General features: G+C 36.7%; 1 protein-coding gene across 1 annotated transcript in view; it reads left to right on the top strand.

Moving 5' to 3' along the window:
• Positions 1-140: 140 nt before the first annotated feature.
• Positions 141-18,548, top strand: part of FASTKD2 (FAST kinase domains 2) — a 28,387-nt gene continuing 9,979 nt past the window's right edge. The window contains exons 1-8 of the mRNA XM_043996560.1: positions 141-649; positions 5,512-6,325; positions 9,429-9,532; positions 10,292-10,400; positions 10,988-11,111; positions 11,392-11,531; positions 15,814-15,986; positions 16,660-16,823. Coding sequence (XP_043852495.1) covers positions 5,597-6,325; positions 9,429-9,532; positions 10,292-10,400; positions 10,988-11,111; positions 11,392-11,531; positions 15,814-15,986; positions 16,660-16,823 — 1,543 coding nt within the window. The 5' untranslated portion in view covers positions 141-649; positions 5,512-5,596. The remainder of the gene's footprint in view (positions 650-5,511; positions 6,326-9,428; positions 9,533-10,291; positions 10,401-10,987; positions 11,112-11,391; positions 11,532-15,813; positions 15,987-16,659; positions 16,824-18,548) is intronic.

Here is an 18,548-nt window from a genome sequence, read left to right as displayed (position 1 = left end):
CACGCACGCACACACTCTCTAGTGCACAAAGCCTTCTCTCTCTGTCTCTGTCTCTGTCTCTCTCACACACACACATGCACACACATGCACACATGTCCGAGGTCCCTGGTCTCCTTGCCCCAGTCATTATCGCTGAGGTGGTGGTGGTGGGGTCTTTCCCATCAATAACGCGCCTTCTTGAAATGATTTGGGTACAAAGAGCCTAGGTTCAAATCTTGACTTTGTTCCGGGCCACGGTGGTAGGTGCCTGGGATATAAAGGCAAAAATGAACCAGTTTCTGCCCCCGAGGGGTTTCCGTACTATTAGAGGAGGAGGAGGAGGAGAGGAAGAGGAAATGCTTGACACTGAACAGTAAATACAAAGTGGATACAAAATTATTCGAAGAGGAGGGGGCGGTAATTACTACTTTAGGCAAGCCACACCACAAGCCCCATGGACCTCAGTTGCCTTCGCTGTAAAATGTAAGCTCGCATGACCGCTGAATTCTTTTCCAAAGTGAAACCCCAAGTCAACATCCCCTTTTAGTTGATTTTCGCGTCACGGACTTTTTTTGACCCTCGGAGGAGCCCGTAAGTCTCGCGACACTCGTCGCGAAGCGAGAGGAAGTGTCATGGCGGCTTCCAGGATTTCTTCGTCAGACGGGCTAAGGTGAGTTGAAGATGAGCACTTAAGCTCCGAGTTCCCCCTCCGCGGAGGACGGTAACCGGTTCTTTTTGGGACTTGAGGTTCTCGGTTCATTCTGAAGTTTCGAGCTCAAGTTCCAGGAGGTTCGGCAGGCGCGGGGCTGAATGAGCTGCGCTTTCCTTGGGCCGGGCAGGCAAAGCTGGAGCCTTCTTCCGGAGAGACCTGCCTCGGGGGCTGGCACCCCGTCCAGGCCGCGGGGGCAGCCCGAACTCGTACCCCGCGGGGGCCCAGAGCCCCGGGCTGGCGGAGTTAACGTTCGCCTGACACCCCACTGAGTGGGCACGGGAATCGCGGGGCGTGGGAGAAGCGGAGCTTTGACTCTGGGCGTCTGCGGGGCGGGGGGCGGTCATCTATGCCATTGTTTCCCCACTTTTTTCTTCCGAAAGTCCCTTTCAGCGTGTAATACTCCCCTCCCCCCCCTTAGTATACTACTGTTGTTATTCTTAGTATTTGGGGGACATGCTGTAATAGCCTATTCTCGGGCTTCATCCTCTTTGACCTTTTTGAAACATTGGATACTATTAACCACCAGCCTTTCCTCTTAGATACTGTTTCCAATCTCAGCTTTCACACCGTTACTCTCTTTTAGTTCTCTTTCTAGCAGTCTGTTCCTTTATGTCTTTTGCTGGAACATCACCCGTGTTTCGTCTCCTCGTTGTGTTTGCACTCCAAGCGCTGTCATGAGCCCTTTTATTTTCTCTCTTGGTCACCCCATCAGCTCTCATATGTTCAATTAGGGTCTATATACAGATGATTCCAAGATCTTTGTATTTAAACCTAGTCTCTTTTATAAGCTCCGTTCTGGTATCACCAATTTCTTATTGGACATTCTGAACTATACATCCCATAGGCTTCTTAAACTTTTTAAAAAAATATATTTAGAATTTTATTTTCCCAAATTACATGTAAAATACAAGTTTTGACATCAGTTTTTTAAAAAAAACCTTTGTGTTCCAAATTCTCTTCCTCCCTCTCCCCTTCTCCCCCCAAGAACTCAAGCAGTTCAATATAAGTTATACCTGAGCAGTCATGCAAAACATTTCTACATTAGCCAGGTGCTTCTTAAACTTAATACGCCCACAACAGAACCCGGCCCAAAATCCACACTTCTTCTAAACTTCCTTATTTCTGTCACTAGGATCCTTCCAGTTAACAGAGTCATCCTTCCTCACTCTTCACCCACTCTCACCCTACATATACAATCAGTTGTAAATTCTGTCTACAACTTCCAACCCAAATGTCTACCAACTAGTTTGAGTTCTAGTTCCTCCCACCTCAATAATTGACTTGTCCTCTTGTCCCCATTGTCGATGTGATATTCCTAAAGCATAGGTCTTGTCCAACATAGTTGCCAATGTGATATTCCTAATGCATAGGTCTGATCATGCACCAAGTATAAGCAAACTCCTGTTTATCCTTTAATGTCCTTGGTTCCAACCTACCTTATAGGCTTATTACATATTACTCTTACCCACTCAGTGGTCCAAACCAAACTGGCCCTCTTGCTCTTCATCACACCATCATCTCCATGCCTTTGACAGGCATATCCCCCATACCTGGAATGTATACCCTGTCATTTCTGACTCTTATACCCCCTTGTTTTCATCAAACTGCAGTTCAAGGGCTACTTTCTATTTGAAACCTTTCCTGATCAGCCAAACTGATGGTCTTCCCCCAAATTACCTTGTATAAACTTATATATGTGTATATACATGTGTGTATTTTACTTGTGTATATTTTGTCTTCTGCTATAGAATATAAGTTCCTTGAAGGCAGGGACTATTTCATGTACCTAGCACATTGTCTGGCACTTAGTAGGTCCTTAATAAATGCTTGCTTATCCCAAAATACCAATTGAACTGTCCATTTATTAACCCATTCTTTGGGGGGGGGGCAGTTGGGGTTAAGTGACTTGCCCAGGGTCACACAACTAGTAAGTGTCAAGTGTCTGAGGTCGCATTTGAACTCAGGACCTCCTGAATCCAGGGCAGGTTCTCTATGTACTGCACTATCTAGCTGCCCCAACCCATTTTGTTACATAATCTGCACAGCCTTCTTTTTCCCCTCCAGTATATACATACCTTAGATGACATTTTTACATAATTTTTTATTGTAAGACATCATTACTAACTATTAGGGCCATTATCCACTTTCTGTTGCTTTTTTGGGTGGATTATGATTTAATTGTCTTCTGTCCAGAATGTGTTGATCAACCAAATACTTGTCATAATCTGGGAAATAAACATTTTTAGTACACATTTCCCCCCCACCCCCACCCCATGCCACCCTCCCAGTGCAGATAATTAAACCAATGGAATTCAGTGAGGAGGCTTTGTACTTGTTTTGTGATACGATGAAATTAATATGATGTCATCTGCAGTTAAGAGCATTTGTAAAACCTCTCCATCATGAGGAACTCTTGTAAAAGTTCCTTTATAACAGGGGTTCTTAACCTAGGGTTTGTGAATTTGTTATTTTGAAAAAAAAATTTTTTTGATAAATATATTTCAATATAGGTTTTTTTAATGCAGTTGCATACATTATTCCGAGAAAGGGTCCATAGACTTCACCACGTTATCAGTGGGGTTCATAACACAAAAAAGGTTAAGAACCCCTGCTCTACATAGTAGGCACTTAATAAATGTATTTTAAATTTTCTGTGGATCTTAAACATGGCATCTTCCATGATATTGGTTAAAATTTTTGGTAAACGTATTTCTCAGTTTTATTCTTCATTTGATCTCAATATTCAGCTGCTTCTGGGCAGCCAGGTGGCACAGTGGATAGAGCACCAGCCCTGGATTCAGGAGGATCTGAGTTCAAATCTGACATCAGGCAGTTAACACTTACTAGCTGTGTGACCCTGGGCAAGTCACTTAACCCCAATTGCCCAGCGGGGGGGGGGGGGGGGGGGGGAAACAAAACAAACAAACAAAAATATTCGGCTGCTCTTGCTGCTGCTGCTGCTGCTGCTACTACTACTACTACTACTACTGATAATGCTTATGTTAATGCTAATGCTAATGCTGATACTAATGCTTTGCGACATTGGGTAGGCTGTTTCACTTCTGTATCACATTTTACTTAAATCTAAAGTTAGAGGACTTAAACTAGATGATGATCACTCTGGTAGTGTTACTAGGGCATTAGACCTGAAGTCAGGAAGATGTGAGTTCATATCATACCTATGTCACACTTCAGCTGTGTAAACCAGAGCAAATCACTTAACCTCTTTATGCTTCATTGCCCTCATCTGTAAAACAATGGGATTAGAATCTATGGACCTATGATCTCTAAGTCCCTTTAGGATATAATATTCTGTGATTCTCTTATACACTTAGTCCATTTGGAAGCATTTTATATTTTCTACTTTGGAGGAAATCCAAAGATCACTAAAAAAGGTTTGAAAAGCAAATCCATGTATTTAAAAGTATTGAAATTCTGTAATAGCTTATGTCAACAGGGTTGTAATTGGCTAAACCAGAATTAGAAGTCCTTATTTTTTGGTTTTACTTGAGGTAAAATTTGAGGTCTACTATATACTGTACTCAATTTTGCAGATTCAAAAAAGTTTGATATGTGAACATTGCCGTCAAGGACCTTACAATCTAGTCAGAGTGGTTCAGCCTGGCAGTGTGTTGGTTGCTGCTGCTGAAATATTAGTAATTAAGCAGATTAACACACCAATAAACCCACAAGCCCAAATGCATTGTCACATTTAGTGTTTGTTTCATTTATAGAGTTATACTACCTCTCCTAGATTTACTCCTCAAAGGTTTGAGCCGTGTTCTTTTTTTGAACATGTCAAGTTCCCTTCTTAGATAGTCCCTTGTACATCATAGGGACGTTATTTATCTTTTTTATTTCTTTCCATATCTGCAAATGTATTAAGTGCTATAGATGTTTATTGTTTTCTGAATGAAGTCATTCCAAGCGTTTGATGTTCAAGAGGAGTCAGAAGACCTGGGCTCAAATACTGTTTTTGCCACTTATTATATGAACTTGAGCAAATTATTTAACCCTTTGAACTGTAATTTCTTTATCTGCAGAAGGAAGGGCTTGGACAAGATAGATCCTACAGTCTCTAGTAGCTCTAAATCTTATGTTCCTAGTTTTTGATGAATTTCTTTCAGTAGTTTATCAGGTTGTCTGCTATACATGAACTAGCTAGTTGTCTTTATACTTTGTTTTTAATTAAAGAAAATAGTTCAAATTTACTATTAAAATGTTTATTTCTCAGAGGAATTCTCACTTAATAGAGTTTCCTGTTAAAAGTTCAGTTTTTCCTTATTTGAAGACCTGTTCTCATACCATATGTTGGCATGGAAATGATCTTATGTTCATGAAGACTGCAAAGCTTTAGCTATCTTATCAAGATAGGAATATATAAAATAAAAACCTAGGGATGGATTTTGTGTTTATCCAAGGGATGTCTCTTCTAATAAAGTTAAGAAAGGCTTATTATTACCAGAAGGCTGCCTACTAGTGAATACCTTTTAAAAAAAAACAAACAAAAAAAACCACACAGCAACCCCTGAAGATAGTCTACCATGACAGGAGAAATTGCTGTCCCTATAGGTAAAGTAATTGAACTGTTGGAATAGCAGGTTTTTAAAAATAATACTAAAATATTTTAAAACAGAAGAATGCTTATATTCAAGGCACGTACAAGTATCTAGATGTAGTATTGGATTCTCTGGATTCTTTTAATGGAAGTCTTTAATAATTGAAGAGTATATCCTAGGTTTATCTTAGCCTGATTGACATATTTTGTGTCTGTGTATTTCTTTGAAAACTTTGCTAATTTATCCTATTTTATTTTTTAGAGGGAAAATAATGGACTTCTTCTGGTTTGCCTGGTAGAAGTTATGGCTGTTGATGAATTTTCAGGAATCTTAAAGCAATAACAAAATGAATAACAAAACAAGTTCCTTTTTATGGAACTTCAGACAATTGAAACTAAACATTTGTCCATTTGGTTCCACAAGCATTAGAAGATTGATGAAAGTAGACCCTTTGAAGCTTCATAAATCAAAAATTACGTATCAAAGTAACTCTCTTCAGAAACCTCAGTCATCTGTTAGAAATTTCTGTCAAGGTGTGTTAGCTTTTCAGTTGGAAGGCAATGAAATCCAAAAAAGAAGCCTAAGTACATTAACATCAACTTCAGTTGGCAAACTCCTAAACCCTAGACCACTGTCTTTTGACTCACAATGCTTTCTCATGTCAAACACAACACCTCAACTTGCTGAAGATGGGCTGAAGAAAATAACGGACTCTGTTGAACATGATCTCTCTCCAAAGGAAAAGCAGTTAGACTTTGGCAAACAGAGGGACCTCATTCAACAGTGTAATTCCATGAGTGATGTATTAGATGTGTTTTCAAAGTATCCTAGGTTTTCCTGCTGTAACTATTTCATAACTATGTGGAAAATTGCTAAAAATATGTCTGAAGACCAGAAGCGCGTTGAAAGACAGTTGCTTTATGAACATCCTGCTTTTAAGCAGCTCTGTGACCACGTAATGAAAGAAGCCAAGATTGTAAGGCTTCAACAGTTGATGTTCACTCTGTATGCTGTGATCAGGATTGGAATCCCTCAGAACATTTATCTAGTTCAGGTCTTGCTGAGGGTCGTACAGGTAAGATAAACAGAAGAAGTGAAATCCTTACATGTGTACCCTAGCAAGTGAATCTTTTTTCCCCCTCAGTATTTTTGGGAAAGGTCCTCTGGACAGTGGAATGTTACTATCTTTTACACTAACACAGATGATATATGATGCAATGATGATCTCTAATCCTGTATTACAGAACTTTTTTTTTTTTTAGTGAAGTAATATCTTGACTATTAAACATGCCTATCTCCACTGATAAAACCTCATAACAGGTTTTTTTTTTTCCTTACCCTGTTTTAAGTAGCAATATAGAAAGCAAGGGGAGAAAGGTAGGCAGAACAGGGTAGTGCAATTACAAGGTAGGAATGCATGAAAAGGAATATTGCTCAGTAGATGAATCAACAATTATTAAGTTTCTAATACATGTCAGGCACTATTAGATGCTTAGGATACAAATATAATGACTGAAACAATCCTTACTTAGAAGAATGCTCACATTCTAAGGAGCCTGACAACAAGTACATATATAAATACGTAGAGAATAAATACAAAGTAGTTCACTCCAAGGTAATTTGGAAGGGAAGGCACTAAGTGGTAGGAGGGGACCAGGAAGGACTTCATGTAGAAAGTGGTACTTGAGTTGTGTGTGAGGAAGAGTGGGGTTCCGGTATGCAGAGGTGAGGAGTGAGTACATTCTGGGGATAAGAGGTGTGAGAACAAATGGTGTAGTGTTGTATGGAACAGAGAGAAAGGGAGAAAGAGAGTAGTGTATCATGGGACTGGAAAGATAAATTGGTATGAAATTGTGAAGGGCTTCAAAAACTAAACCGAGAAGAGCATATTTTATCCTAAAGATAATTTAGACTCGTTAGAAAAAGCACACACACAAAAACCCAAACCTTGTCATGGATCGCACCATAATCCTTAGAGATGGTTTTCCTTATCAGGTTACTGAAATGCAGTCTAGACATAGAGCAAAGAAAGGATTGCTGATTAAAATTAGATGTTGTGAGCTAAACTGTCAGAATGAGAGGAAACTCCATTATTCAAAAACTCAAGTGATGGTTTTGGGAAAGTAACTTAAAGTTTTATTTGATGCAGATGAAAAGTCTATTGATTGGTGCCCAGAACTTGAATATCTAGGTTTTAGTTTAACAGAAGGCTTTCTTTGAAGATACAGATATAGATAATAAAAACTATAATTATTAAAACTATGGAAACCTTAATGAAATTCTTTTGAACAAATGGTGGTTATTTGATCCTTCCTTAAAACTTTTTCATACCAAAATAGTACCCTGGATTCTTGAGGGAGCATCAGGATGGGGTTATAATAATATGTAGGTTGTAAATTTTAAAATTACATAAAGAAGGGGCAGCTAGATGGCGCAGTGGATAGAGCACTGGCCCTGGAGTCAGGAGTCCCTGAGTTCAAATCTGGCTTCAGACACTTAACACTTACTAGCTGTGTGACCGTGGGCAAGTCACTTAACCCCAATTGCCTCATTTAAAAAAAAAAACAATAAAATTACATAAAGAGTTCCTAAACAAGATGTTTAGTTCTGCCTCTTGGTAGCTCTGCAATTCTAGCTTGGGCTGGAATTAGACTTCCTTCAATTAGGTTTTTTGTTCATATAAGCATAATGAACTTTTTTTTTTTTAAACAAAAACGTGTCCTGAGAATGATCCCTCAAGATTGTGCTTTCTAGCTACAAATTTTAAAGTCTGGCTGGTTTTAAAGCTGTTGTAGTCTACGGCCATGAGGGTCCCATCAAACTTTGAGACTGTGCCTTCTCTGTATGGGAAAGTATGGTGTGCCAGTGTGATCCATGTATTCTTCATTTTGGGAAAAAAAAAATGTAGACATACAGACACGTATTCCAGTGAGTTAAAGACTTTTGTTGTCATTGTTAGGTTTTCTGTTTTGTTTTTAGTGTTGTTTTTTTCTTCATGTTCCTGCTGCTGCTTGTTTGGGAATGGAGGATTTTGTATTAGATATTTTTCCTTTGTGGAATGGAGAGGAGCTCTGAAGGTACTTCTTTTCATCTTGGCAGATCTCCCACCCCAACATGTTTTTTCTTATCTCTCTGGTTCTCTTGTTCTCACTCTCTTCTTGAAGAGTTAAATCACAAAAAAAAGCTCTCTTTCATCTTATACCCTGCCAGGACCCCCAAATATACTCCAACAAGATTGGTCCATTAGGCCCCTTGGAAAGGTATTACTATTGCTCTGTCCCCCAGGTACTTGTAGTACTTTAGTCTCTTCCACAATATTCTATTGATATGTGTATGTCTTCTCCTTCTTGTGACCTTTAGTGCTTTTTATCTTTCTTCTGCATATATATCTTTTCTGCCTGATTGCTGGTATATGTATGTGTGTGTGTGTGTGTGTGTGAGTGTGTGTATGAGATTTACTATTAGAACATATTAGATTACTAATGTTAAGCAGTTTTCTAATTTGAGGTAATTATCATTTCGATGAACAGTGAATATGAGTTGTTATGTACATTCTGCAAAGGCATACCATTATTACTGAAGCTAAAAGATTTTCGGAATGTGTGAACATAGGAATGTGTCCATTATGTGTGAATATAGGAATGTGTCCATTAATCTAACACTATCACTATTAGTTCATCAGACTTCTGTTAATTCCAGCTTAAATATAGCTTTGGAAAACTGGAGTTGACAGAAGCCTGATGCTTTAGCAGTGTGTGTGTGTGTGTGTGTGTGTGTGTGTGTGTGTGTGTGTGTGTGTGTGTGTGTGTGTCATTGTGTTTATCTGTGATTGTGTTCTGATCTCTCAGTCATTAATCTTTATATTGTGATCTGTTATCAAGAAAAAAGTTAAAAGATACTAATTCTAATCTATTTAAGAAACAAAAGAAATATAAAATAAATTCACAAAATAAAAATATTTTCTTAAAAAGCTTTAGCAATTAAAAAGGGGTAAGCTTCACTTACCTAGAAAATTCTTTTATGAAATTTATGAGAAATATGTCATTCCCTGAAGATGATGGATACATTTTTGCTATTCATAATTAACCTATTACATGAAAATATTGATTCAGTACATAAGTTGGGGTAAGATGAAGGGCCTTTAGCCATAATCTTTTTATGTCAATATATTTTGATAGGAACGTATCAATGAATGTGATGAGACGAGTCTTTCAGTTTTGTCACGTACCTTAGAAACCATGGAGGAGAGCAAAAATGTGGATGCCCTTCGTGCAGCATTGCGGTAAGGAGACATCTCTGGAGTTTTCTGTTCAAGGAATTATATTTCTTTCACTTCAATTAATTGAGTTCAGTGCATACTTATTAAGTAGACCCTGTGTATCAGGCACTGTGCCATCAAGAAACCTCTTGCATTTGGAATGCATGTATTCATAAGTACAATTTTTTTATTTGTTTGTTTTTGTGTGGCAGTGAAGGTTAAGTGACTTGCCCAGGGTCACAAAGCTTAGTAAGTGTCAAGTGTCTGAGGCCAGATTTGAACTCAGCTCTTCCTGAATCCAGGGCCCATGCTTTATCCACTGCACCACCTAGCTGCCCCCCATAAGCACTATTTTCAACCCAGTTTAACATCTTGATCCTGGAACAGAAAAAACTGGGTTGAAAACTTTAAAATAGTCATTATTTACATTAGAATCACTGTTAAAAGGAAGTGGTAATGTTGATAGTCAAATTAAATTCTAAATAATCTACTAATATGTATATATATAAAGTATGATATTTTACTGAGCCACTGTCAGGCCAATCACAGTGATGTTTCATCTAGGTGGATGCCATATGAGAATGTGGCTAACAGGGAGACATTGATTCTTGTTCCATGTCTGTCATTAACCTTGGTACCACAAAGGTGATTTAACTTACTTCTGAGGGCCTAGTTTTTATTAACTGTAAAATGAAAGATGAGAGGAGAAATAATGATTTTTTTAAAGGATGATTACCATTTCTAAAATTCTGTAATTCTAAGATTTATTTTCTTTCATAATAGGCTATTAGTTGATAAGCAAATTTGGACAATAGAACACATCCTTACTCTACAAACTATGATGAAATGTATTGGAAAAGATGCCCCATACCCTCTTAAAAAGAAAATGGAGGTAAAGGAAGAAAAAGCAGCTAAATTTGATTTGTTACTATTGGGTATTTGGAAAGAAAGGTGCTTGTGACTAACTTAATCAATTCTTTTCTGAACAGTAAGTAACTCACTTGGTAAATGATAAAATCAGATATTATGTCCCACAAGGAATGTTGATAATAAGATCCTTTCTCTGCTCTTCTAAAGGAATGAATTTCTTGTAATGCTTAGTCTACTCCCTGTCCAGACTGCTAAGATCAAGCTTTGCTAGAGCTCTGGGTAGCTAGTTACTTAGGGACTTCAAACATACATGAACATGTGTAGCAGAAGTGAGAGCTCTTTATTCTGCTCAGTGGTCCTTCATAGTGTTATTCCTTTTATATCAATTTACAGTTAAGTTGAGTAGAAATGACTTCACCAGAATAATGAGATCTTGTGGGGATTAGCCCTGGTGTCTTCATTGACACAACAACCAGTATGTATTGAATAGGGATTGCAGTCATCTTATTCAAACTCCTTTTTCACTGTTTCTTGGGGTAAGAGAATTAAGGTTTTTGTTATTACTTTTATTTTATATAAATATAGGAATTCAACTTTTCTTTCTTTCAGCTAAAAGCCTTGAAAGAATTAAATAAATTTTCTCATGTAAATAGCCAGTATATGTTTGGTGCCCTGGCTGCTTTGAACCACCGTTCTTTGATTCTCCTGAATGAATGCAGTAAAATGGTTGTTGGTAAGTGGATATTTTCTGAAGGTTTTCCCATTCATTGTCCCTTAAATGATGCCTGTTTTAAGTTCAGGGTTTTTTGTTTGAACTCCTGAGGAGTGTTTGGAGGTGTTCCTTGTTATATTCATAAATAATTGCAATGTTGATGGCAAATTTCACTGGTTTGGAGGTTTATTTATTTATTTATTATTTATTTTCTTTATTTTTATTTATGCATTTCACTAACACTTGAATTCTGTAATCAAACTGAGTCTTTTTTCTTTCTTTCTTAACCTCTTTTTGACAGCTAATATCCATGGATGTCCTTTTTGGATGTTAATGAACATACTGCAATCCTGTAGGAAACTCCAGTACCAAAATTTAGACCTCTTTACAGCAATTGGTGACTATGTAACCACAACTTTTGACATGTGGAAAATGAAACAAGTGAGTCTATTCACAACTGACTTTTTAGGATATACCTGGCAATAGTGATTCTTTCTCTGTACTGTGCTTCTTCAGTTTTCAAAGTTATGATACCATAAAGCTTGAAATGCCAGACAGAATGACTTCAAGTGGTTCTTGATGCATCCTTTGTCTTTTAAAATGTCTGAGTTTAAAAAAATTCAAAATAACATCATACATAGGTGTTTATGATTCTGTTTGTTCTTTTAAAAAGTGGTCTTTGATAGCTTGCATAGAAATTTAATGCTATGGCTGTGATTCTCTTTACTTTGGTCAAATTTAGCCTAATAAAAATAGCTTTACACTAAATTCGAACACACAGTCCCTGCCTTCAAGGAGCTTATAGTCTAACCAAGAAGAACAACACACAAAATAGAGCTGGAAAGGATGGGAGGTGGGGATTAGGGGATATATGAAGATACCCAACTCAGTGGAAATGTGTTAAAATCTGAGGGGTAGAATAAAGTTTGACTAGTCTGGACCCCTCCCCAAAATAGAAGTCCTGGAGGAAGCCAAGAATGAGTGAAGAGGGTCTGCATAGCAGAGGGATGTTCTAGGTTGGGAAGACTATAGGAGTGGATGGATATTCCAGAGTGAGACTGCAAATTGAGGAAAGGTATTGAAGTCTGAAAAGACACAAACAGCTGAGAAGAGAATGAAGAAGGTTGGCTGCTTCTCCAAGAACTTGAAGGAAGTCAGCATCACATAGGGAAATTCAGTGAGTGTTAAGAGTCCAAAAAAAAGGAAATAATTTTGGGGAAAAATGGTTATTATAAAAAATACAAGGAAAAAAATTCATAAAAGCAGTAAATAGATTTATTACTGTGAAAAGTAGAAGTACACACAATACAATTCAGATTATCTAAACAATTGAAAAACAAAGAGACCCAGGTCACAGATCTTGGAATAAACTATGGCATAACAATCTCAAAATTTCTGTTATCTGAGACAACTTAGAAAGGAATATAGACACTATATTTCCAGTTTGTCAAAGACAATTCGGCAGAATTGACAAAATGATAAAATTTCAAATGTGTTTTTGCTTCAGATTGAATAACTAAGGGAATCCAGACGATCCTAACAGTTATAAAGCAAATATGCCAAGCTCCCCAATGAAACACAAAAGAGTTACAAAAGCAATAAAATGGGTAAAAAGGTAGAATCTACAACAGGAGGCACATTTAATTTAGAAAGAGCTAAATCGAAGTAATAGACTGATTTAAAATTCACCACAGTGCTACTGAATTGCAAAAAAATTAAGAAAATCAAATGTGAACCAGAATATTAATAGACACATATTATGCCAAAAAGTGCTGTCTGTAATAAGAGTATGTGATTTTAGTCATTTGTAGCAAAATTCATAGAGGAAAAGCTTTTAGCCTTGACAAAAGTGTTTTTTTTTTATTTTTTTTTTTTCCCTAAATTACATGTAAAAACCATTTTTATTATTCAGGGTTTTTTTTTTCAGTTTTGAGTTCCAAATTTTCTTCCTCCATTCCTTCCCTCCCCCTGAGAAGGTAAGCAGTCGGATATAGGTCATACCCATGTAATCATGTAAAACATTTCCATATTAATCATTTCAAGTCAAGAGTTGAACCAAAAAGACAGAAAGAGAAAAATAGCATGCTTTAGTCTTATTCAGATAACACCAGTTCTTTCTCTGGAGGCGGTGGATAGCATTTTTCATCAAGTTCTTTGGAAATTGTCTTAGATCATTATATCAGTTTGTGTACATTTTTGCAGGTTTTTTAAAAAAACTCTTATAAATTTGACTCAGTTCTCTATATATTTGAGAAATGAGGGCTTTAACAGCGATATTTTGTGTAATTTTTTCCCCCAGTTTTCTGCTTTCTTTCTAATTTTGGCTGTATTGGTTTTGTTTGTGTAAAAACTTTTAAATTTTGATAGAGCACCGGCCCTGGAGTCAGGAGTACCTGAGTTCAAATCCGGCCTCAGACACTTAACACTTACTAGCTGTGTGACCCTGGGCAAGTCACTTAACCCCAATTGCCTCACTAAAAAAAAAAAAAGAAACAAAACTTTTAAATTTTATATAATCAAAATGATACATTTTACATTTTGTAATGCTTTCTATATCTTGTTTGGTCTGAAATTCTTTCCTTATCCATAGATCTGACAGGCAAACTATTCCATGGTCTCCTAATTTGCTTATGGTATCACCCTTTATGTCTAAATCATGTGCCTATTTTGACCTAATCTTGGTATATGGTGTGAGATATTGGTGTATACCTACATTCTGACATAATGTTTTCCAGTTTTCCCAGCAGTTTTTTCAGCCAATGAGTTTTTGTCCTCAAAGCTTGGATCTTTGGGTTTATCAAACACTAAATTACTGTGATAATTTACTACATTGTATTATGTACCTAATCTATTTCACTGTCTTAGCCAGTACGAGATTGTTTTGATAATTACTGCTTCATAATACAGTTTGAGATCTGTTATGGCTAGGCCATATTCCTTCACTTTTTTTTTTCAAAGATTCTCTTGATATTATTGACCTTTTGTTCTTCTAGATGAATTTTGTTATTATTTTTTCTAGCATATAAAATAATTTTTTGGTAGTTTGATTGATATGGCACTAAATAAATAGATTAATTTAGGTAGGATTGTCATTTTTATTATATTGGCTCGACCTTCCCATGAGCAATTAATTTTTTTCCAGTTGTTTAGAACTGACTTTATTTGTGTGAAAAGTGTTTTGTAATTTTGTTCACATAGTTCCTGGGTTTGTGCTGGCAGATAGACTCCCAAGTGTTTTGATTTATCTACAATTATTTTAAATGGAATTTCTCTTTCTCTCTCTTTTTGCTGGACTTTGTTGGCAATATATTGAAATGCTGATGATTTATGTGGGTTTATTTTGTATCCTACAACTTTGCTAAAGTTGTTACTTCAACTAGTTTTTTAGTTTATTCTCTAAGTATACCATCATATTATCCGCAAACATGCCAGAAGTTTTAAAAAGAGAATATGTAAGGAAATAAATCAAATCTGTATACACTCTCCAGTGGAACTGTGGTCAAAGATCATGCACAGGTAGTTTATGAAGGAAAAAGCTCAAGCTCAAGCTTCTTTATAATCAAAAAAAGGCAACTTAAGATAACCTTCTCATATTACCTTCTATCTACTAGAATACCATTTTGTAGAACCACATGGCAGTTTACAGGGAGTCACAAAATTGATATATCCTTTGTGTTAATTATTCCTTTGCTAAGACCATCCCAAAAACATTTTTATAAAAAGGAAATGAGAACCTAGTTGTAAAAAATGAGAACCTAGTTGTAAAAAAAATATATTTCTAGGTATTCTATTTGTAATAGCAATTTTTCAAAAAAGGAAATAGCCTATATGACCAAAAATTGGAGAATAGCTGAATTGGGAATTTTAATATAATGGGATGTCATGGTCCTGAAAAAATAATTATAAAATGTAAAAGGAAATCTGAAAAAACTGATAATATGGAAGGAAATCAGAACAGGCAGAACTCTAAGCCAGTATAAATATTTAACAAGAATGGAAAAAAGGAAAGAAGACAAGGCCAAAGGTAATCGAGTTTTGTTTAGACCTGGAAGGGGACAAATAACAAATGCATTTTCTTTGATTTTTTGTGATTTGTTAATAAAACCATGAAACTAACTTTGAGAGCAGTCTGGCTTGTTTGTGATTCCTTCTGGCTGTCCTGTTCTCTTCCAGACATTTCTAAAGATGCTTCTTTTACCTTTTTTTTTTTTTAATTGATAACCACATCCTATTCTTCCTTTTCTTACCATCTCAGTTGGAAGAAAGAGCAATGAAACCCTTGTATAGTCAAGAACCTCAGGTTGGCTGTGTCCAAAATGTATGTTTCATTCTAGACTTTGAGTCTACAGCCTCTTAACCAGGAGGTAGCAAGCATGTTTCATTACTTGTCTTTTGGACTTGTGGATAGGCATTGCTTTAAGTAGAGTTCTCAAGTCTTTCTGAGTTTGTCTTGATAATGTTGTCCATCCTGTATAAAATTTTCTGGTTCTGTTCACTTCATTCTGTATCATGTCATACAGGTCTTTTCAAGGTTTCTCTGAATCTATCACCTTCATTATTTCTTAGGTTATGGTAGTATTCACATTCATATATATAGTTTGCTCGACCATTTCCAACTTGATGGACACCTACTTTCATTTCTTTGCTTTAACCAAAAAGAAAAAAAAGACTATTGATTAAGTCTATTGAGATTTTTATCAGCGTTTCTCATTTCTCTCCTTAGGTTCTTGCTTTTCTATTTGCTTTTGAGACCTTGAGATTTAGACATATTGGTTTGATGAACATGTTTCTTAAGAGAGTGCTGGATGAATCTCAGTCTCTGAATCAGAAAGAAATTTTATGTATTCTTCATATATATTCCTCTCTCAACCATTTCCATGAATGCAAGAACCAAGAGTAAGTACTGTGTTTTTTTTTAATTAATGTACTTAATTTAGGTATTTCTGCAAGATTATTTTGACTTGTGGAATACAATAATATATTTTTGAATTTCAAGGTAGGTTTTTACCTTCTGGAATCTTAAGGATTATAAGAAATAGCATGACTTTGTGAATAGGTTACTAGACTTGAAGTCAGGACAGCCAGGTTCTAATTCTGTGTCTGGTTAGTAAATAAATTTAAAAGTATCATTTGCTCACAGGTTTTTACTAGACCTTAATTTTCATCTTTCATCCTTTCACTTTCACTTCTTATTTAACCACTTTCTCTAGCTCTTAACATCTCTATGCTCACTTAAATACCTATAAGGAGGAACATAACTCCCATCTCTGGATGGCTGCAACATGTGTGTAATTCCCTGTCCAACCTTAGGAACCAACCATTGTCAGTAGATCCAGTGGATATGAATAACTAGCAAATGATAGTTATATTGTGTTTTGAAACACCACAGGTGTTCTGGGCCATATCAGTATACCCACCCCAAAGAGATATATAAGTACCTACTTGAATTCATGATTTCGATTTCACCTTTTTGAGACTAAAAAAGTTAACTCTATGGAATTCCTTTGACTTTATTATGGTGTTTTTGTTTCCTTTTTATTTCTGATTATAGTTTTACCTTTCTTTAAAGGTTCTTAGAGGTTATCACAAGTGCTTTGAATACTTATCTTCCCAAAATTTCATCCTTAAACCTATTGAAGGCAGTGTACTGCTTTTGCTTGTTGAAACATTTCCCCCAAGACCCTTTTAATCAACTTCTCCAGGAGAATATCATCAATGAGTTGCTGATGTCAGGTATGAAATTAGTTCGTTACTGTAAGACATAAGTGTATTAGTAATCTGCTTCCACATCCAAAGTGATCATAACTTTCTTAGTGTCCTCAATTTTCATTGCAGAATGATTAAGCTAGTTTAATTCAGAGGCATTAGTAAAATTTATGAGTTTGTTTTGAAGTATTTATCAGTAAGTCATCTACTAACTTGCTGAAAAGTCTTTAATGATAAATTTGGTAGTTAAGATTGCACCAGATGAGGGGCGGCTAGGTGGCGCAGTGGATAGAGCACCGGCCCTGGAGTCAGGAGTACATGAGTTCAAATTCGGCCTCAGACACATAACACTTACTAGCTGTGTGACCCTGGGCAAGTCACTTAGCCCCAGTTGCCTCACTTAAAAAAAAAAAAAAAGATTGCACCAGAAGAGTATTATGAACACAATTGTTATTCTTTTATTTATACTTGAACTATAAAACGATAAACATTAATTTGTGTGTATTTTCTGCAAGAAATTTCTATATCAATGTGTTGACAACACTTTTTATCATGGAATGTGTATATATGTACACACACACACACATATATATATATATATATTTTTTTTTTTTTTGCAGGGCAGTGAGGGTTAAGTGACTTGCTTAGGGTCACACAGCTAGTAAGTGTCAAGTGTCTGAGGCTGGATTTGAACTCAGGTACTCCTGACTCCAGGGCCGGTGCTCTATCCACTGCACCACCTAGCTGCCCCTTAGAGCCCCTGAGACATTCATTTATTAATGACATCTTATGGCCTGTTATTAAAATACATCTAACTAGAAAAATAAACCAAACAATTATGTTTAAGGGTAAATATAAAACAGAGCAATTATGAATTTGGTATTAACTCATTGACATTGGTGAAATCACATGGTTTTGAAGCCTTCTATTATATGAGTAGAGAGGGAAATACTGAGAGGAAAAGGCTAGGAACAAGCTATATGAGATGCCCACTTTTGGTAGGATTAAATGAGACCACAAGGAACAGTCAGACAGGTAGGAAGAGAACCAAGATGGAGCAGTACAACAGAAGGCAAAGGAGAAGGATGTTCAGGAGTGGGGTTAGCAGTGGTGTCCAAAGCTACACAGAGGTCACGTGGAATGAGGAATGAGAAAACACTGTTAGACTGGAGGTTATGAGATCATTGGCAACCCCGGAAAGAACAGTTTCAGTCAAGTGGTTGGCTTGGAAGCCCAGATTCAAAGAGACTGAGAAGAGTGGGGGAGATGAGGAAGTAAAGGAAAGTACTATAGATAATTTGTACTAAGAGTTTGCATATAGAAGGGAGGAAGGACAGACAATAGCTTGAAGGGATGGCTGCCTTTAGTGAAGGTTTTTTAAGGGTGGCAGAGTTCTGGGCACATTTAGTGGCAGTAAGAAAGGAACCAATGGATAAGGAGACATTGAGGATGAGCTCAAGCAAGCTCCTAGAGGAGATGGGAAAGCATAAAATCAAGAAAACAAGTGAAAGTGGCTCAGCAAGGAGAAGGGCTACCTGTTCATCATTGTCTTGAGCAAAGGAGGATGGGAATGGGAGACTGTGAAGGGTTTTGAAGTGTGGAGTAAGGAAGGAGAGGGAGCCTAGAATGGTTCCCTTCTATGGCATTTTTTAAAAAGTAAAGTTGGAGGTTATCCCCTCCCTGAGAAGGGGGGGAAAGTAATAGGTTTGGGAGAAGGTTTGGAATAGCCTTTGTGGAGAGTATGATGTCAGT

The sequence above is a fragment of the Dromiciops gliroides genome, chromosome 3 (genome assembly GCF_019393635.1).
Source record: "Dromiciops gliroides isolate mDroGli1 chromosome 3, mDroGli1.pri, whole genome shotgun sequence".
Classification (NCBI taxonomy): domain Eukaryota; kingdom Metazoa; phylum Chordata; class Mammalia; order Microbiotheria; family Microbiotheriidae; genus Dromiciops; species Dromiciops gliroides.
Note: the sequence above shows the minus strand (reverse complement) of the source record. Positions and strands in the feature narration are given on the sequence as shown.